General features: G+C 34.7%; 1 protein-coding gene across 5 annotated transcripts in view; it reads left to right on the plus strand.

The window, feature by feature from the left end:
- The window catches only part of LOC110103843 (probable D-2-hydroxyglutarate dehydrogenase, mitochondrial), a 105,827-nt gene that overhangs the window by 37,782 nt on the left and 45,657 nt on the right, over positions 1-22,388 (plus strand). For all 5 annotated transcript variants that reach the window (XR_003702234.1, XR_003702233.1, XM_028699061.1 and 2 more), the window contains exons 5-7: positions 11,800-11,918; positions 20,663-20,758; positions 20,857-20,966. Coding sequence is in view for 3 of the 5 variants with exons in the window: in XM_028699061.1 (XP_028554894.1) it covers positions 11,800-11,918; positions 20,663-20,758; positions 20,857-20,966 (325 nt within the window). In the remaining 2 variants the exon portion in view is untranslated. The remainder of the gene's footprint in view (positions 1-11,799; positions 11,919-20,662; positions 20,759-20,856; positions 20,967-22,388) is intronic.

Below are 22,388 nucleotides of genomic sequence, written 5' to 3' on the forward strand. Positions count from 1 at the left end.
ACACCTCTTACCTATTTCTCATGTTTTAAATCTAAATGGAAACAGATATTTATTTTAAAATGTAATGGGCCATTAATATTACTCATGCCTAAATTCAAACAAAAGCAAATATTTCTTTTGAAGTGTCCTTTGCATACCTAAGAAAGGTAGAGGTAGACCTAAAAAGACTGGGTTAGAAAATATTAGAAATGATATTTCTTTATTAGATTTAAATGAAAATTTTACTTTTAACCGGACATAATGATTTATTTTAAAATGTAATGGGCCATTCATATTACTCATGCCTAAATTCAAACAAAAGCAAATATTTCTTTTGAAGTGTCCTTTGCATACCTAAGAAAGGTAGAGGTAGACCTAAAAAGACTGGGTTAGAAAATATTAGAAATGATATTTCTTTATTAGATTTAAATGAAAATTTTACTTTTAACCGGACATAATGACGAAAAGGATTCATGTAGCCGATCCCACGTAGTGGGACAAAGGCTTGTTGTTGTTGTCCTTTGTATACCTAAAAGTTTCATATAGGTTTTAATTGCCTGTGCAACTGAAGTCCTTTGCTTCAGATTGTAATGATTTAAATGCAACATTACTATTTTGCACTCATAAGAATTCAACCTTATCTCATTTCTTAAATAATGAAGTTTAATATCAAGACATTATCTTACAAAATTATGATATCAAAATATTATGTTCCATTCCAATTCCATTTTCTAATTCTATTCTCTCATTTGCCTTTTTATCATTCTATTCCATTTTAATTCCAATTTCTAATTTGGCTTATGATCATATATGCCAAACGATTACATTGATTTAAAAACAAAATATTTATGTTAGCATCGAACAAATAAGATATTAAAGAAGCCCTCGCACCGTCGATTTTAAATTCAGTCGAGAAGAATTTAAATTGAAGACCTCGTGTCGTCGACCTAAGATCCGATCAAGATGATTTTAAATTCAAGGCCTCGCATCGTCGGCTTTAAGTCCGGCCAAGATAGTTGCAAATTCAAGAATTTGCACCGTCGACTTTAAGTCCGGTCGAGATGGTTTTAAAATACAAGACCTCGCACCGTCATTTTTAAATCTGTTCGGAAAGAATTTAAATTGAAGATCTCGTGTTGTTGACCTTAGGTCCGACCAAGATGGTTTTAAATTTAAGGCCTCATGTCGTTGACTTTAAGTTCGACCGGGATGGTTTTAAAATGAAGACCTCGTATTGTCAACCTTAGGTCCGGCCGAGAAGAAAATAATAGCAAATGCCGTCCTTACCTCCCTGCGAGGGGAGAAGATGTCGAGAGACTGTCGAAATTTTCTCGAAAATTCTAGATTTAGCGGATTTTTAAAAAAAACATAGATCTCAAAAAGAGAGAGAGAGAGAGAGAGAGAGAGAGAGATCATTTAATTTATCGATTGAATTAAAAAGCTACTATGTGCTTATGTGGATGCCAATTCACCCTTTCAGAACTAACTTCTGCATATAAATTTAACTGTAAAAGAACACTTGAGAACAAAAAAATTATATTCCATGAAAAAACACATCCTTTTACATTCCCTAATCTCTCTAAATAATAAATAAATAAATAATATTACAAATTCCATCGCATCTTAGATAATTTATACATTTACTAGGGTAGTAGGAGTTGATATTTCTCTTTAGTGGGTTAGTCAATGATGGCGCATCAGATGCTATTTAGCAGATTTTTTAAGTTGGCAACAGAGGGAAACAAACTCGCTCGCAATTCTTCATTGATACATGTCATGCATGGCATGGATGCATATCTTAGCAGCATAAATTGATGACTTTTGTTCATTGAGAAATTTGATCCAACCATCGTAAAGTATAAGGACATGAATGTATTTATGAAAGTCAATATAATCCTATTATGACTACTACTGATCATATCTGAAGGGATGGCATTGATTACATGCTGTATCAAACTAGAGCTTCTTCCCCCAGCAACTATGTACTGAGCATGTGGTATTACATAGAATGTTTGGAAACACGAACTTCAAGTACAATTATGTTTGGGCAAAGGTTGTATCTAGAAGCAATACAAGACCTACTAGCTCTTTAAAATAATAATAATAATAATAATAATAACAACATTGCCCTTACTAAAGACTCCAAATATGTAGAAGTTTGCTTGCCTAGTGTTGCTGTAGTTTAAATCAGTGACATTGAGACCAAATTTCTTCTAGTGTTGCAAATTGGTGAAAGGGATTGTCATGCTTCCAATACAAAAGTGAATGCGAGATCTTCAAGAAGTCATGCAATTCTTATGGTTCATATACATAGATCTTCCAAGAGGGAAAGATAAAAATGAATTCCTATCAGTGAAGAATTTCCACACGACTGTTTTTTTTAAAGCAAGCTACTAATCATTGACCTTGTTGGATCAGAACGAATAGATGAATCTGGTGTTGATGGTCAGGTGGTCGAAGAGGCCAAATTCATAAATATTTTTCTAAATTTCCTCGGTAAATGCATAAATGCTTTAGATGAAAACAATATCCATATCTCAACAAGAGAACCCAAGCTCACTAGATTGCTTTCTGATTCATTTGGAGGAACTGCACATACATCCCTTCTCATTATAGTTAGTCTATTAGCCCGGTAAACTCTCAAACCCTCAAAATCTCTAAATAACAACTCTTAAAACAAACTCAACCGACACAACCCAAACTCAAACAACAAGCTTTCAAACTTTCCAACAACAATTTTCAAATTGAAATAACAAATAATATTGAAATTCCCCAACACAACTACAATTATCAATTCAATACAATCTAACCCCTGTATAAAACTCCCCAACACAAATTGAAACTCTCCAATGAACAAAACATTTTGCAGGCTCTCCAAGATATCTCATGTATGAGCTCTTGCAATGAATAAATGAAATTCATTGATCATCCCAATTAAATCAATATCAAATTAAATGCTAAAGTAGAAAATGTTGCAGTAGATTACTAGTACATTGTTGTAGGAAAAGTAAACTACTAGCAATGAAAAGAAACTACCAAACAACAGGAAAAGAAATTACTGTAGTAAAAACACTGGTGTCACACAATGACAACTGGTTAAACTAGTAAGTACAACCGCTAGTAAACAATCAACTGAAAAACCACAGTGGTCTAGTGTCAAATAACTACCGCCCACTCAAACAATTCAAACCTATGGGCATCCTAGTTTATAGAATTAAGATGTAAGACCCACCAATAGGCAACTTCTAAGGGAAGTAATATGCCCAATATTTTAGGAAAATTGCTAAATAAGTTGCAATAATCCTAAAAAAATTCAAACAATCAAATTTAAATATATTGGCATCCTAGTCTGTAGGATTAGGTTGTAAGACTCGCTATCGAGCAAATTCTAAGTGAAGTCGTAAGACCCTCAGTTTAGGAATATTGTTAAATAAATTTCAATGACCCTAAAACCCAAATAATCCAATTCAAACCTATAAACATCTTAGTTTAAGGGATTAAGCTATAAGACCCGCTTTTAAGACAACTTTCTAAGGGAAATCATAAGACCTACCCAAGCAATTAATGCTCTCGGGCAGTCTCGTTGTAGAGTTAGGTTGTAAGACCTATCTTTTGAGCAACTCATAAATAGAGCAGTAAGCCCCATTCCAAATCAAATATCTGGGTTACTTTCTACAAAAGTAATAAATCCCAACGTAAATCTAAATACCTCAGCTACTTCTTAAGGAAGCCATAAGTCCCGCTTCAATCCAAACTCCTGGTTTACTTCTAAATGAAGTCCTAAATCCCAAACTAAATCAATTTTTGTGTGTTTAATAGATGTAAACCTCAAAACACTCAATAAAATTAAAACTCATATCTAACCACCTTAGTGGATACCTGAGAGGAGACAACCCATGGTTGCTAATCAAATTCCCTGGACACTACGATCAATGATTGTTAGTGTTGGTTGGTTGAAACCTATGGTATACCCAGGACAACGAAACCATGGGATCTTGATCGCGTTTACCTCCATTTTCTCCAAAATTGAACTAAATAAAGTAAAATTTATTCATCCTTAATCGAGAGTTCTCTCTTATGTGTTAAGACGGGTAATTAAGTTATGCATAAAAATAGATTGAAAAACCAAAAGGAGAACACTAAGGCAATAAGAACTTTTCTCAATTCAAATTATAGTAAGCCAACACCAAACAAACCTTGAAACAAACGGAAGTTAGATAAAAAGGAAACTAAAATAAAAATAAAACAAACTACCCTCAGAACAACCAACTAGTGGTCACCTCACATGCATCGAAATGATAGGTAAGATGATAAGTGATTAAAGACATGCAAATCGAAGGTCCACCACAGCAACTTGGGCCAACATCCACCACAAACTCCTCCGGCAAATCCTACCAAACCAGCCAACCAACACCTTCAAAAGCTTGAGAACAAAGATACAAGTGGGGTGGAAATTTGTGGAGAGAAGTAGGTAAGAAGCCCGAGACGAAGTCAAAGAGAGGAGAAGAGAAAGTGGATAAAACTCACAAGCTATCCAAGAAAAACCCTCAGGTTTAAGTAATTTTCACTCACCAAAATCAGCTCTCAAATGTCACAAATCAGCCACTTTATATAAGTGTAGAGAGGGAGCCAAACAGTCCAAAAAACCGCCCACTCATTCCAATCAGAAAAGGGGAGGCAAAATGCCACCAAGCAGCTGAATGGAGCAGCACACGAAGAGGTCGCGGGACACAACCAACGAATGGACAGCGCCAGGGGGAAGGAACCAGGCAGGCAGAGGAAATGAAGGGGCAAATTAGGGAAATGAACCTGAACATCCATAATGAGCTGAAAAAGGCAACAGAACTCAACAACCAATAATTCAAGGCAGTAAAACCCGAAACAACCAAGCCCAACCCAAGGAGCTTGGGTCAAACCAAATATGCCCACTTGCCTGGCACCAAAGAAACTAGCACACCAAAGGCATAACATGTTCAAGAGCACAACCTACACATGATCATTGGTTGCCTTTCATCATAGGGTAGAAAAATATAAAAAATTTAAAATTCAAATTACAATAAAGTTCAAAATAAAATTGAATTAAAAATTGCATGCATCATTAACTATGAGTGCTTGCGCTCAAAGGAAGCAAGGACCCCAATTCTAAACCCTGACAATACCCTCAGGAGAAATATGGTTAACTGCAATCTGACTTAAGGGAAATAAAATCCTACGGCTGCAAAGCGGTATTCATGCATTCGTGCCATTTTTCTTGAGCCAACACTTGTGCACAATTTTTTTAGTGTGACAGGGTAGAACTTAAGTACTTGTACACGCTTTCGGGTTGGTGGGGAAAGTTTGGAAGTTTTTGCACAGGTATCGTTGCAACGCATGCAAGCCTTTCTTGATGTGGTGGGTAGGCTTAGACTCCCAAAAACTCCTAAACAGGGGGGGATGTCAGGAGGTTACTGAAATTTAGAGCAAAGGGAACAATACTTAAGGAAAATCATAGGAAACAAAACTTAAACTAATAAGCGGGGAACCAAACTTTAAACTGATAAATGCACAATCATAATGAAAATACAAATGCGGAACAATAGTTCGGGTCATTCAAATGAGCATCAGTGAATAAGCAGAGGACAAGTGGTGAACAAATGTTCAATGCACACAAATGATGAACAACGAAATTAAAGTAATAAATTGTAACATTTAACCAATCAATATGCAAGTGAGAGCAAGTGACTCGTAGACACCAAAAAGGAGGAATTTTTTATAAATACACCAATCTGCTAAAGAAACATTAAGTTCAAAATGAGTGTGGTCCTCCAAAAGTTGACGCTAATCAACTTGCAAATCAACATGCAAGCAAACATACTAGTCCCCTATGAACACTGAAAGTCAATGCACAATGAATATAGTGAGTTGCCAATAGACATGCATAAAGAAATTTGTGATGAATGTAGCTTATCCGAAAGTCAACATTGACTTGCAAATGAACACACTAATCAGCCTTTAAGCAACAATGTTAGATGTGCTGCAAGTATGATAGATCCTCTGTGAATATAAGATACGCGTACAACGTTCTATTTACGGGTGAGCATAGCATATCTGCAATGAATACGCGCTCCTACGAGCCACTGTAGTAGATTAGCATGCACACGATAGCTTGCTTACAAGTTATAGTAGGACTATTACGAAGCATACGAACTTGTAACACGTATGATGGTCACACTTGCAGATGACACTAAAAGTTTCCCATTCAATGCAGTTTGCCCGCAGGTAACAACAGGAGGCCTGCAATGCATACAACGACCTGCCTATAAGTGGTGTTAGCAGAATAACATAGGATGCAAAAACTTGCTTACAAGCAAATTTAGGAAACTTGTCATACACACAACATACTATCCACGAGCAAGATCAAGAAATTTACGATGAATACAAGCCCCTACGAGCAACACTAGAGGATTTGTGCTGCACACGATAGCTTTCTTGCAAGAAGCAATAAGTGATCCATAACAACACTTGCAAGCAATAGTAAATAACTCATCTTATGCCTAACAACTTGCATACAAATCAAAATAACAAATTTGTGGTGAGTACGACTTGCTCACAAGTAGGAAGCGTAAGCGTGAAATCCACACAGTAGTCACACTCATACGCAGTGTTGGAGAATGTCACATTGAGTGCAGTTCGCCTATATACAACAACCAATGATTTCTGAATATCTACTGTTGGTCCACAAACAAATTTAACAAAGTTTGCATTGCATAATGGTCCACCTACAAGAAGCAGTGAATGAAATGTAGCGCTGTGCTACTACTCACCTGTAAGCAGAAGCAAGGATCCTATAATAAAGACTGTGGATTGCTGGTGAACAAAACATGAGACTGCTAATGCCAGCTCGCTTGTAGGAAGAAATACACTCCTACAAGCTGAATTTTGAGAAAATGATAACATGCCACAAGATCCACAACATTTGTATAAGTGGACAGAAGGCGTTTACCGGCCCTTAAATGAAAACTTGTACAGTTTACAAATGATAATTACTTGCATAATTGATAATATTCGAATATTACAAAAACACCCCTCATGCATTGAAATGCATATTAATGCATTCAGAACATGCATATGCATTTTGCAAATGTTTTGGACATGTAATGTGCATGCACACATTGTAATATGTAGGGTGTATTATGCAAATATACAATACAATACGCAAAGTGCGCCACACTGTGGCGACATATTACATTGATATACAATCACATTGTGCTTGTATGCATTGCAATATGTAAGATGCATTATGCAAGCATGTTATCAAACATGTAAAAATGTATTGTGTAGCGGCAACACGCAATGCCGACATGTAAATATATCATGCGCTACACGAGAGCATTGAATCATCATGCAAAATGCATTGTGCATATACATGTTGCAACATACAAAATGCATTGCTCAAGCACACTATCCAACATGTAAAAATGTACTATGTAGCAGCAGTGCGCTATGCCGACATGAAAACATGTCATGCACTACACAAGAGTATTAAATTATCTTGCAAATGCATTTTGCAAACTAATAGGCATTGCATGGATGTATTATACATAAATGCACCATGCGCCATATTAATGTAGTTAGCCACTACACTGCAGACCAACACATCATGTAAGAACCATTAAATAATGTGCAAATGCATATGCTAACATACATGTATACATGCAAATACACAATTGTATACGTGTATGTTAGCATGCAGATGAAATTATAATTTGTATGTAAGCATGCAAAGATGTCGTATATATCCATGCACTGCATACATACAATTGTCATAGAAACATATCATGTAAAAATGCATAGTCAGATTCATGAAGTTAAATACCCGCATGGGCCCCGGCGAGCGTGATATACGTATACACATGACGTCTGAGGATATTGTGCGGGTCAATAAATGAACGTAAGTTCAAGTCAAATTCCTCTCCCAGAATAGATAGGAGTCAACATGACTTGAACCATTGAGCAAATACACGATTGCAGTGCTGATCGGAGTATTTATTTTATACATTCATATTAGGTCAGCAATGTCTATTATAAGAAAAATTCATTAATGAAAACATAAAGTCAATGACGAGCCGATCCTTTGTTGGTAAGTAGACAAAGTCGACAAGGTTCACCGATAAAGTAAAATCACTAATAATCTTTGATGATGGCCATATTGATAGAAAATCTTAATCAGAGAGGACCCCAAACATTTAAAATGCCTCCCAAATTCTTATAAAATATAAATATTTAAAATTATAATAAAGTTATCTTGATGATGAACGTTTTGAAAGCTAATATCAACCAGAGGGGTTTAATCTCTTGTACAATTTACAAATGATAATTACTTGCATAATTGATAATATTCGAATATTACAAAAACACCCCTCATGCATTGAAATGCATATTAATGCATTCAAAACATGCATATAGTAAAATGTATTGTGTAGTGGCAACACGCAATGCCGACATGTAAATATATCATGCACTACACGAGAGCATTGAATCATCATGCAAAATGCATTGTGCATATACATGTTGCAACATACGAAATGCATTGCTCAAGCACACTATCCAACATGTAAAAATGTACTGTGTAGCAGCAGTGCGCTATGCCGACATGAAAACATGTCATGCACTACACAAGAGTATTAACTTATCTTGCAAATGCATTTTGCAAACTAATAGGCAATGCATGGATGCATTATACATACATATGATGCAAATGCACCATGCGCCATATTAATGTAGTTAGCCACTACACTGCAGACCAACACATCATGTAAGAACGATTAAATAATGTGCAAATGCATATGTTAACATACATGTATACATGCAACTACACAATTGTATACGTGTATGTTAGCATGCAGATGAAATTATAATTTGTATGTAAGCATGCGAAGATGTTGTATTATATATCCATTGCACTACACACATACAATTGCCATAGAAACATATCATGTAAAAATGCATAGTCAAATGCATGAAGTTAAATACCCGGATGGGCCCCGGCGAGCGTGATATACATATACACATGGCGTCTGAGGATGTTGTGCGGGTCAATAAATGAACGTAAGTTCAAGTCAAATTCTTCTCTCGGAATAGATAGGAGTCAACATGACCTGAACCATTTAGCAAATACACGATTGCAGTGCTGATCGGAGTATCTTTTTTATACATTCATATTAGGTCAGCAATGTCTATTATAAGAAAGATTCATTAATGAAAACATAAAGTCAATGACGAGCTGATCCTTTGTTGGTAAGTAGACAAAGTAGACAAGGTTCGCCGATAAAGTAAAATCACTAATAATCTTCGATGATGGCCATGTTGATAGAAAATCTTAATCGGAGAGGACCCCAAACATTTAAAATGCCTCCCAAATTTTTATAAAATATAAATATTTAAAATTATAATAAAGTTACCCTGATGATGAACGTGTTGAAAGCTAATATCAACCAGAGGGGTTTAATCTTTAAATTCTACAAAAAATTTCAAAACTTTACATTCACTAATATTAAAAAATTGAAATAAAGCACATAAACACTTAAAGAAAAAATTCACCCTCCATTCGCTGCAGTTTGTCGAGGTGGACAAGATTGAAAATCACTTCAGTTCACAAAGAGTGAATGTCTAGTCGATAATATCATTAGGAATCATTCTCAATTCATCTAGTGCCAGTAAGGATGTGGCACGTGTCCTCTAACTGGTGCTTTCGTCACCAAATGACACTACAAGTAAACAGTTATGACCATGACCCTCTAACCTAGTGATTTTGCCGCTAAATGGCACCACTAAATTATGGTCATGGTTAGAGTCCGTATGTTCCTCAACGGCTCTAAATCATTGAGTAGCGAATCAATAGTGTATGACCGATAGGGCACAAAGTCTTTTGTTATCTAAGGTGACTCAATTATATCCATTTAGACAAACATTCTCTCCAAGTCTACAAGGTACCCTTGAACGAAGCAACCCATTATTCCATTATTGCGGACAAGGATCCTTCGGTTAGGTTGGGTTGACTCCCTCCTCTAACTAAGTAGTCTAGGGACCATGATGATCCGGGATGACATAACCATGGTATCTTGATGAGGTTCATCATTATTACGCCCACTACCCGCTTTAAGTGTGTAGTGATATAAATTTCAATTTTTAAATATCAAGTTTTGCTGCTACTATACATTGGATATTGTATATGTTCGACGACTAGCCTTAGGATTATAAATGAGTCGAGTTGAGTAGTGGCCTTATCGAGCTCGGCTCGTTGGGCAGAAAGTCGGCTCGAGCTATAGCTCGAGCTCGAGTTGAGCTCAAAAGGCAAGCTCGAACTTGAGCTTCCACTGTAAACGAGCTCAAGCTGACTTGGGAGCCTTTACGGGATTATTTAAATATTATTAATTATTTTAAATATTTAAATTTTTATTAAATATTTTAAACATCACATATTAATTTTTTAGATTATTAAATATTTAAAACATTTCTTATTATTATTTTTTATATATTTAAATTTAATAAATAAAATAAAATTATTTAAAAAGTATTAATAATTATTTGAGTTGGCTTGTGAGCTCATGAGCCGAGCCGCATCAAGCTCGTTTAGTAAACGAGCTCAAGTTCGAGCTCGAGCTTGACTCGTGAGCTTGATAAGCTTGACTTGTGAGCCCATAAACGAGGCTTAAGCTTGAGACGGTTGGGCTCACTTACACCCCTAACTAGCCTTAATTGAAAGTTCTCTCTCATTATCGGGAGGGGTAATTAACTATAAGGGCTTACGCCTATAGGAAACATGAACCTAGATCATAAACTCATCACAAAATGAGGAAAAATTTTTTGGGTGGTATCTTATTGACTTCTTAAAACTCTCCTTGCCAACACAAAAAAAGAAAGGGGGTCGCGGAGAGGCCGGGGCACACATTTTTGGAGCCCACAATTCTCCAACAACAACAACAACAACAACAACATCAAGCCTTTATCCCACTACGTGGGGTCGGCTACATGAATCACCAGTATTTTTGTCCATCATGATAGAACCAATCATGTTGAGGTTGATTATCACTTTATAAAGAAAATACTTGAAGCAAGAATTATATGTATCTCTTATTTTCCTATTTTTCTGCTTACGGTAGATTTCCTTATAAAAGGTTTGTTTAAATCATGGTTTGGTTTCCTCATTAGCAAGTTGGGATTTTTTTTTCGACTTTGAAGTGAAAAAGAAAGAAATGATGAATGACATCCAAGGGGTTGCAGGTTGAATTAGGAGGAAAATAGAAATATTCATTGCCTGATGAGAGTTTCTGTGGAAGGAAATTAATGAATGCCTGTTACAATTAATTAGAAGTTCCTTTTTAATTTGTATATTGTTCTCTGCGGCAAGCTATTATAAAAGTTTGATGTTTAAGGATACTAAATATGCTATAAATATTGTATTTTTTTTCCTAATTAATAATAAATACAAAATTCTCTCTCTCTCTCCCAACTTACTCCTTCAAATTACATTTAAATAAGATTTCAAATGCATATATATATATGTACCTGAGTTAAGTCACTATTTAATTGACAACTGAAAATTGAAATAACATCATACGAAGGTTGGGCCAAGTTCTCTTCTCCTAGATTGTTTTATTGATATAGCAGGTCCTTAATACATGTAACTGACTAGAAAATGGGAGGTATACATAACTTTCATGTTTTCTGATATTATGCTTTTTTACATTTAGAGGAACCCTATCCTTTTTCTGAATCAAATCATTACAACTGAATCTTCATGCGTCTTTATATCAATCCTAAAAATATGAAATTCTGCAGTTATATCATGCCACTTGATCTAGGGGCAAAAGGAAGCTGTCAGATTGGTGGAAATATTTCCACGAATGCTGGTGGTCTGCACTTCATACGATATGGATCACTTCATGGAAATATACTTGGTAAATACTTCATCCTATAAATGAATATAGTTCATTCTATATAAGCATATTTTTATAATTTTGGCTTTAAAAATGAATAGTATTGTGCCTAAACTCTATTTTATTTTATTTTTTTTCATTTAAACTACAGAATATTAATTTAATTGGTTAATTATCCTTTTGAATTTTCTAACTTGTCCTTTCCACGATTTTTTTCATTGCATAATTTTATCAGGATTTTTTGTGAAAGTGTTGTGTTAGCGCTTTTTGGTAATTTTAGAAACCTGGTGTTGTATTTCTTTGATTTCTTTATGATAGGTTGCTAATGGAATTAAATCTTTAGCATTTCAAATGTGATTGAGAATCGGAAGAAGCTAATATGGATTTATAATAATTTTGATGAGTAGCCCTGTGATAAGGACATCGAAGATCAACGGCTACGATCGTGTCTACTTATTTTGATGTATTTTATTTGTTATGTATACTTTTCCATTTATACCCTCACTTGAGGGTTTTGTCTTATGTGGCCCTAGAGGCATTTGCGTTTTTTTTTCCTTCATGTATTTGGCTAATTAAGCCTTCTCCTTCCTCTTGGAAAAGAGATGATGATTATTGATAATGAAAAGTTTTGTCCTTGTTGATCTCTTAGTGAGTTCATGAGAGGAGAGGCTCGAGGAGGGTAATTCGCAATACCCGTCAATCTTTAGAAGAGTCTGAAGTTCGCGGTTCTTACGATCTCTGTGTGAGTTCGTTAGTTATCTCTTATCTTGTAATTTTTTTTTGTTCATCTCCTTTCTCCCCTCTTCACCCACCCAAGTCCACCACCCCAAGCCGAACCACCATCATAGCCCGTCTCCTCCAACCCGACCCTAACTCCACCTCCAAACCGCTCGGCCCATCTCCATATCCCACCACCCGCCGGCCAAATCCCACCACCAAACCCACCGCCTGCCCCCTTCTTTTCACCACTTAATGGTAGTTTAATCACCATTAAAACCTACCTAATTTAGCTTACATGATTTTGGAGAGCCATCATTCCATTTGAAATTCAAATTTGAATTTCAAATCCTTTCCTAAATTAGCCGAACCAAATTAGGAAAGCTTTCAAACCAAATCTAATTTAATATTGAATTAAATTGGATTTCTTATTCCAGTGCATAAATGGGTTTAATGCATTAAGAGGCATTAATTGCTCTCTCCCTCTCCCTCCTCCCCTAAGCATGCTGCCGGCCCATCAATGGGTTCCCTCATTTAATGCCCAATTATGATTCAAGCCTCATTTAAATTTGAATTCAAATTCAAATCCAACTCCCTCCTTAAGCCGTTCCCTCCCTCTCTCCCAACATTAATTAACACCCATTAATTGCCTTCCATTACAACTTCCCAATCAATCCCTTAATCTCCTCAACCCTAGCCGTCACCTCCAAGCCCCTCCCCTCTCAGTTTTCCTCCTCTCATGAACTACTAAGTGCTATCCCAATTTATCTGCTGCTGTCCAAGAACTATAGCAGGTTTCCCTTGCTGTCTAGCATTCCCGAGAGGCTTATTTGCTGTCCCAAGCTGTCCCCGACCCCTCCAATTGAGTAAGCTGCTGGTGGAGTCTTCTGAATGTTGTTCGGGCTGCTATTTGGCACCTCTCAAGTGCCAAACTGCTGTCCAAAACTTCACGTGCTGCTGTTTACACCTTTCTAGTTGCTGTCCAGAAGTTTGGAGCCTCTTTTCCGGAGTACCCTGCCCTTCTACCACATAGAATTTCTGTCCCAAGAAGGCCAGATTGTTGTCCTAACATCGAAGACTAAGGAGGGTGCTGATTTGAAGTTTTCGACTACCACCTAAGTTCTGATAATGGTGAATTCTTTCCCTAATCTCTTATCTTCCTAGTTATCCTACTATGTGGCTTGATCGATTCATAAGAAGCTTGCTAATTACTTTCCGCTAAAGCCTAGTAATTAGAAGAGTTGTGTGAGGGATCTTTCATAGCCTAATCTTATTGTTAGTATTGGAATTTCTCGTTGAAACCACTCATGTATGCAAAGTAAGATTTAGTTGACTATTTAATGATCTCAACCTCTCGCATGTGTTTAGACCAAAGCTATTTTATCACCTTAATGTTATCTTATCGTTTACATCAATAGAGGATTTTGCTTAACATTGCTCTCTAAAATTTACAAGTGCAAACTTCCTTATGCAAGTCATTTTCGCATGAATTGTTTCACATCACCCTGTTTGTGATTTGGAACTGTTAGGCGGTGGATCTTAGCTTTGTTTCTTATGTTAATGATAGCTGTCGTTTTGTTTTCTAGGGAGGTGGAATTTGATCTTCTAGATGGCTGCATTTGGATTAGTTTTATCTGCATTATCTTCATTTTGGACTAATTCGATTGAATTTTAGTTTGGGTGGTGTCTGGGCTCTTGGTTTTCTCACTGACTCTTACAGTATTTTGGATAAAATGGCATTTCGTTTATTCTTGGAGCTACGGTTCCTGAGGGGGCCTCGCAGTTGTGCAGTTGGCGAGCTTTGTTGTTACGCTAGAGGGTTTAGGGGTTGTTAGTGGGAGGTTATGGGATTGATCTGGCCTGCTCAACTCATAATGGTTATGTCTATGAGTTATAAAATATAACTAGTAATTCTTATCTTTTGTATTTATTTAAATTTTACTTAAGATGGTGTTTTTGCTAATCTTATCTGCCAGCCTAAAGCGTGAGAGATCTATAAATTGTTATTTTGAGGCATGTAATTTAAACCTTCTGGCTTGAATAAAATTTCTATTTTCAATTTCAATTTTATGAGTACAAGTTGCATGTGTGATAGTGTTGTGTAAATGTGCGAGCCTGATTATGGGTAAGTCATCTCTTTGTACTCAACGTGAGGCTTGATTTTTCTTGTTTTAGTATTTTGTTTCTTTTTTATTTAATTATATTAATTGATATTGATTTTTAATGCTTTTGATTTAAATAAAAATTTTAAACATAAAAAAACTAATTTGTGGAAATTAAATTAAACTATCTTGTTGATTTTTATATGTTTTCAATTTCTCGCTCGAATTTGTATTATTTTACCATTTCTTTATCATTTGTGTTCTAATTAATTTCTTACATGATGAAAGATGACTTGGGCTTACTGTTTCTTAATGTAAATAATGTGATATGGTTGTATCATCATGTCAACTAATGCAGGTCATTATTTGAGTTAATTAGAAAGTTAATAAATTTCACAATTTAAATATGATGGGTAAATTATGTTTTCAATAGCAATATAATTATCATTAGATTTAAAATTACATTTGTACATTCGATGGGAGGTATGTTCTTAAAAAATTTCAAAGCGGATCCATAATTTGGAACACTTCTTTGATAAACTCCAACTGATTCACAAAGTGTTGAATATGCTAAATCAAAACTCATGGACATGCTCAAATATTTTGGGGAAGTTTTGTTACGATGTCATCATGGACTAATATGAAACATTGAGTTAAAAAGAAATAATTGTTATTTGGTGAATAGAGGATCGACTTCATGATCAATTGTATGATTTTAAACAAGGTATTGCTTTTTTGAGTATCATGCAAAGTTTAGCTAAACATTATTTGCCTTTAGTTTTTGTTACTAATAATTTTCTTACTAAAAAATTTAAATAGGAAATTAGAATAAATTAAGCAACTATTCACCAAAAATCTTACATGAGACTTTATATATAGTTTTGGATATTGAGGAGTATTACAATCATCCTAGTCAGACTTTAAAACTTGTGATAAAAAAAAAAACATCTCTAAAGACTATTGTGCAGACACTAATGCAATATCTTGTATTCCTGAGTATGATCTAAGTGAATAAACGATAGATTGAGGACATTTTTTGGAGGATGGTTTAGATGTGGAAAGTGATTTGCAATTATAACATGTATCTACATTTGTTTATTTTAACATGAATTTGGATCTACAATAGATCATATTCATAAATATGAACTTATAGTTTATGAAAATATAGAATAGTAATTTGGAAGAAATTTGACTGAGATTATATTTGAACTTGAATTTCTATTGGAGATTGAACCTATGCCAAAGTGTGGAGATAAATCAATCATGTTTGATGTATTATGAATCAGACGAGTATTTTGAAGATACAACCCTTGATAAAGTATTTGTTTATATTAGTCATATAATGGATTATTAGTTACAGGATTCGAATCTTGTCGACTCCTATTCTTGCTAGGGGGATCAAATTTGAAATGTGTGACTTACGACCCTACCCTATAGATAGTGTGGTCTACCCGAGAAGCGCACATCATCCTTGGAAAGTGTGCAACCATCTCGAGAAGCATGTTATCATATCAAGAAGCATGGTACAAAGCCATCTGTTAGCTAAGTTTTACTCAATTTTATCTCCTTAGGATCTACAAGATACCTTGGATAAAGCAAACCATGGCTACCAACAAGGATGCTTGGACTATCTCCTGATTTTGCAGATTAGGAACCAAGACAACATAGGATGACAAAATTATAGGATCTTGTAAAACCCGAAATTCGTCAATTGAGTGCGTCGCACGCATATCGATGCGCCGCGACGAACTTAAGTGAAATTTCGATATCGTCGGAAATTGACGAAATAAATTCATTAGATTCGTCTCGAAATTTCGAGCGAAACGGTATAAAGAACTTATATTAAATTTCGCGTGGATTTGGAGTTAAAATTCGCCGAAGTTCTTTAAGTAACTTTTGGCTAGACTTTCCATTTTTACCCCTAAGCCCTCTTAAGGGAAATGAGTTTGGAAAGGGCACATGCATAATTTGGCTTCCTAAATTTTCCTTAAGCCCCTCATACGCCTAAGGGACCGAACATTTCGGTCCCTTGTTTTGTTTCGGCCGAACGTGAGAGAGGGCGACGGGAGAGAGGAGGAGGCGGCACAAGCTTCTTCCCGAACGGCGGCCGGCGAGATTCCGGCGAGGGATCTTTAGGAAAAGTGTAGGGGAAGACTTGAGGTACGTTTTTCTTAAAAGAAATGGGAGATTTCATGAGATTTTGTGTATCATTTATATGACATAAACAAGATAGCATGACTAGAAAAAGAAAAGCATGACCCCTTTTAGTTTAAAAAATTGTACATTTCATTTTTTAGTCTTATGAGCATGTTTAGGATTAGAAATATTTGCTGAGCATAGCTCATTCCCTAGTTTTGGGAAATTTTCAGGAGAACCTACGCTTAGGTGATGGCTGAACACCCGAGGTTCACCTACAGTAGACGCGCAACGGGTGGCAGGTTCTTACTGTTGTTTTTAGTTATCATTTTTGGGTGGTTTTATCATGAATGCATAGATTGAGTGTATACCACCTTGTATATGAACTTATTTTGTGATGGTTTTTAAATGTTATATATGTTGGCTATCAAAGGAATATGAGATTCCCAACCTCCACCAAAATCAAGGATACACAATCTCAATAAGTCTTCCAGAGTTTGAATGGTTCTTTCTGTTTGTCCATCAGTCTGAGGATGGAAAGCAGTGCTGAATGTCAATCTAGTGCCCATATCCTCTTGCACTTTCTTCCACAGTCTAGAAGTAAATCTACCATCTCTATCAGATACTATGGACTTAGGCACGCAGTGCAATCGTACAATTTCAGCCACATACAACAGTGCAAGCTTCTCAACTGAATCAGTCAGTCGAATAGGCAAAAAGTGAGCAGACTTTGTAAGCCTATCAATGACTACCCAAATAGCATCATGGCCCTATCGAGATCTGGGTATGATTTAATTCCAAAAATAATAATGATTTATTGTAATGTACAAGAAAGGGGAATGTTTTAGAAGGACTTAGGATGAATTGGATGAATTTTTAGGTTCATATAATTTATATTTTATTTAAATCCGAAATTTATTAATAAAAACATCAAAGTTTGGTAGGAGGTTTATGATGTTATACCTTAAGAATAGGTGTAGGAATGTTATAGGAAGCTTCTAAAAGAATTAGAAATTTTATTTTGGCAAGGTTTAAGTTAAATTATTTTCCTTTAGGTGGTGGCAAGAAGAAGAAGAGTAATTAAAGAGGAAAAGAGGAGGAATTCATAATATTTGGAGGTAGGAATTCTTTTCCTTACATGTTCATTTGTTATTTCATGTTATATCATTTTATAAGTTAAAGCCTTTATGACATGTTTTAAAAATGGAGTATTTATCACATGTTTTATAGAAATAGAATAGAATATTTATTACACATGCAAAATATTTCATTGTTTCTTTCATGCTTATTTTGTGATGGTTTTTAAATGTTATATATGTTGGAAAAATTAGAGGCGCTTTTTATTATTCTTGAATATCTTTAGAATTACATGGAACTGATGAGTACTTAAATTACATGTCCGATCTCGTTCCCGCCTCGTATTTACGAGCTAACCGGGCCGGGTCGTGACAGATCTTGATTTAGTTTGTCATTATCCTCTCACCATCTACTTTAAGAGTAAGGTGATAAATTTTAAATCCTAAACATTAAATTCGATATTAAATTTGTTCCAACTATATGCTTGGCATTTAATGTCTATCTGACAACTAGTCTTAATTGAAAGTGCTCTTAACCATAGGAGTTTGCGTCTATGTGAAATTTAAACTCAAATTTGAAAGGCCTCACAAATGGAGGGCAAATCTCTGGATAGTATATTATCTTAAATCTAATTTATCTTCTAAAAATTTCACCTGAAATATTCTGTTAAAACTCTTCCAACGTAGAAGGTCGGGGTGTGAAATTTCGGAGCCAACATTGCGTGGCAAAACCATTTTTTTTATTCATGCATTACATTGCAGGAAGCATAAATATTATTCTTATATTTGCTTTTTGAATATCCAAAGTTCAATTCGTCAGATTCAATTTTTTTAAAGCCGAATAGATTGATGTGTAATTGCTACGTGATGGATCTTGGTTTTCTTTGTTTCATATGTTAATGGAAGGTGTGATTTTTTTTCTTGGGAGGTGGAGCTTTAATCTATTTACATTGTTGTTTTTGGATTTTCTTTATGTACATTATGGCTTTTTGACTTATTTTGTTAAAATTTTATTTGGGCATTGGGTTTTGGGTCGTTTTGACTCTTGAGTTTCTCCCTTTTTCCTACAATATGCTGGATAACGTCGCGTTTCAAGGGAGCTACAGTTCTTGTGTGAGGCTTGCACTATGTGCATGCTACATGTTTTGTTGTTATACTTGTGGGCTTAACAGATTGTTACTGTAGCCTTAGAAGGTTAAGAGATTGATTTTGCATGTTCGATTAAAAATGGAGAAAAAATTTATGGATTTAAAATATAGTTGGAAATTTGGAATTAGTTCTTATCTTTGAATTTATTTAAACTTGAATTAAATTAATGCAGTGCCAACTATATACACTAGCATAGGGCATGAAGAATCATTAAATAATTGTTCTGTCATTTAATTAATTTTTTTTTTGCTTTGAATAAATTTGCTCTTTCCAATTCGAATCTGATCAGTGCAAGTTGAATGTGATTCTTTCAAGTGTGGTACAATTGTGAATACCTGATTCCACGGGAAATCATTTTCTTGTATTGATATGAGGTATATATATTTTCTTAACTTTGTTGTTTTTATTTCTTATTCTTTTTCATCTATATAATTTGATATTGACATGTGAAATTATATTTAATTTGCTTGCTCATTTTAGTTGTTTTCAATTTTCTTTTGAAATTCTTATATTATTGAATCTTTTCATTATTTTTTGGGTTATAAGTCTAGTATTGGTTGTTTTTGTTTTAAAAAAGCAAGTGATAGAATTATTTGGTGGCTTGTGATATATGAATCCTTACTTTCCTTTGCATCTATTCATATTACACATCATATTAGTTCTATTAGAAAATTCTAATCCTTACTTTCCTTTGCATCTATTCATATTACACATCATATTAGTCCAGTGTCAATTTGTTTTTTAATAAGATAATTGTGGGCTCTGAAAATTCGGCCCCGGCCTCCGTCCGCCGCACTTTTCTTTTTTTCGGCAAGGGAGTTTTAACGAAATAGGTTCCGAGGTAAATTTTAGAAGGCAGATGGGTTTGTAGATAAGACACTACCCAGAGATTTCGCCCTCATTTGACGTATATGATGTGTGTGTGAGTTTGTTGACCTAAATGTTACACTCCCCCCCCCCCCCTCCAAAAAAAAAAAAAAACTGTAATGATACTTGAATATACTAGCACAATGTCCACTCATTTCAAGCTCCAATCAGCTTAAATAAACTAATCTTCCGCGGAAGGAAGATTAGCTTTTATTTTCGGTTCCTGTGGAAATATTTGATTTATTAGACACCCTTTTATTTGAATCACTGATTTTATTTATTGATAACTATGCTTCTTCTCATCTTGTTCGATGTCTGAAATGATTGCTAAAATTGTATTAGTTTTATCTTATTGTAGAAAAAAAACGTTTTGTTATATTCTTTGTTAATTTTCTTACTGTAGTTGGAATTTTATTAGGTATCAGGATTGAAGGCTGACTATACTCAAGATTCACTTGGTAATGTAGTTTGTTAGGGGGTTTCTCAGAGCCATTGGTCAAGATTATAGCTTATGCTAATTTTTTGTTCATGCTCAAGATTATCAGTGATACGTGTAGTACCATGCATAGAGATGCTCGTCTTTTCTTTGATTCCTTCTACCTTAACTGGATTGTTTCTTTCTCCTTGAAGTTTTGTGATTATTTTCCCTGCTGTAAAATGGCTTTTCATTATTACCTATGTTTGATGTGTATGATAATTTCTTTTGTATATCTTTCAGGTCTTGAAGTCATTTTAGCTGATGGAACCATTCTAGACATGCTTACAACCTTACGCAAAGACAATACTGGATACGATTTAAAACACCTTTTTATTGGTATTTATTAATTTACTATTGAGATCAGGTTCTTCATGAACACTTACCGTTCAATTAAGCAATGAATGATGACGTAGTTGACAATTTGTGCAGTGCAGGAAGTGAAGGCACCTTGGGCATTATCACGAAGATTGTCGTTCTCACCCCCTGCAAGCTATCGTCAACAAATAGCGCCTTTCTTGCTTGTAGTGATTATTTAAGCTGTCAGGTTATTTTTTCATTCTTTATTTAGTATTCTATTGATGATTGTGTCCTAAGATCTATATAATATTAATCATCTCTAGCACTTTGGATCCTCTTATTAATGGCTGATTTAGTTGGGCTTCTCATCTAATTAAGAAGTTCAGAAGCTATTAGAAAGCTACTTTATGAAGCATTTTCAAGACTCCGTTTTGAAGGCATTTTTTTATAATTTTATTGAAAAGCATCTCAACATGTTTTACCCAAACAAGTTGCACATATTTTTGCTATCACATACCAGCTAAAGTGTGAAATCCCTTAAAATTTTTAAGTAAAAAAAAGTTAAACTCTTAAATATCAATGCACATTTTGGTATAATGATTGAAATTTCATTAATAAACCTCAAAGTTAAGCGTGCTCGAGCGGGAGCAATCTTGGGCTGTGGCAAAATGGTATCAGAGTTATACTCCAACCGGAAGATGGAAACTAAATGCCATACAGGCCAAAGTGTTGCGCCATGGAGTCATCTCTTAAACCGTATATGAGACAGTGCTATATGCGGGAGCCACTAATTGAAATTGTACGGGTCACCTCTAGAATCTTATATGCCTAGTGGATGATTATAGGATAAAGATACTGACAATGACGTCAGTTATTTAAGTAGGGGAAATTATAAAACCTCTTAATTAAAAAAAAATAAAACTCTTAAATATTGAAATGCCTTTTGACATAATGGTTTAAATTTCATTAAGCACCTTTAAAATTAAGTGTGCTCGTGCGGTAGCAATCCTAGGCTTCGACATAACAGCCCAACTAATTGAGCCATAAGGCTTTTGGTAGGTGAAACTTTTATGTTGCTAAATTTTTTTAAAAATTAGTTTTGATTTATATTAGAAATGTGCTTAAAAAATATTCATTTTGCACATTCAGGGCTTGTTTGGTTGCTAAACTCCTTTTGTAGAAGTTGGTTTTAAAGCAGTTGTTTAGAAAATAGAGTTTTAAAAAACTGTTTAAATAATTTGGTGGTTTTTTGGTTAGATTGCTTTTGACATGATTATGCAAATATAAAAACATATATCAATTGTTTGGTTATTTTATTAGCTTTAAATTTTTTGCGATAAAAGACTAAATTGCCCTTATATTAAAATTAATTATTTGTTATTCATTTTTTTAAATTCCTAAAGACATTAACAAATATAGAAAAATTTATGTCCTCTCATTTAAAATATCATATATGGATATTTTAATTGTGAATTTTTTAATCCATTTAAAATTATAAATAATGTATCAATATTTAACATATATAATTTGTAAAATAACAAAAGCTAAAATAAGAATAGATATTAAGCTTAGTTAACTTTCATGTAAGTGTTAACCTCTGTTTAAATTCCAAAAATGAACCAGAATAATACCTATTGGATTCATGAATGCCGGCAGAAATCCCATTGAG

This window comes from Dendrobium catenatum, unplaced genomic scaffold (assembly GCF_001605985.2).
Source record: "Dendrobium catenatum unplaced genomic scaffold, ASM160598v2 fragScaff_scaffold_1211, whole genome shotgun sequence".
Classification (NCBI taxonomy): Eukaryota; Viridiplantae; Streptophyta; class Magnoliopsida; order Asparagales; family Orchidaceae; genus Dendrobium; species Dendrobium catenatum.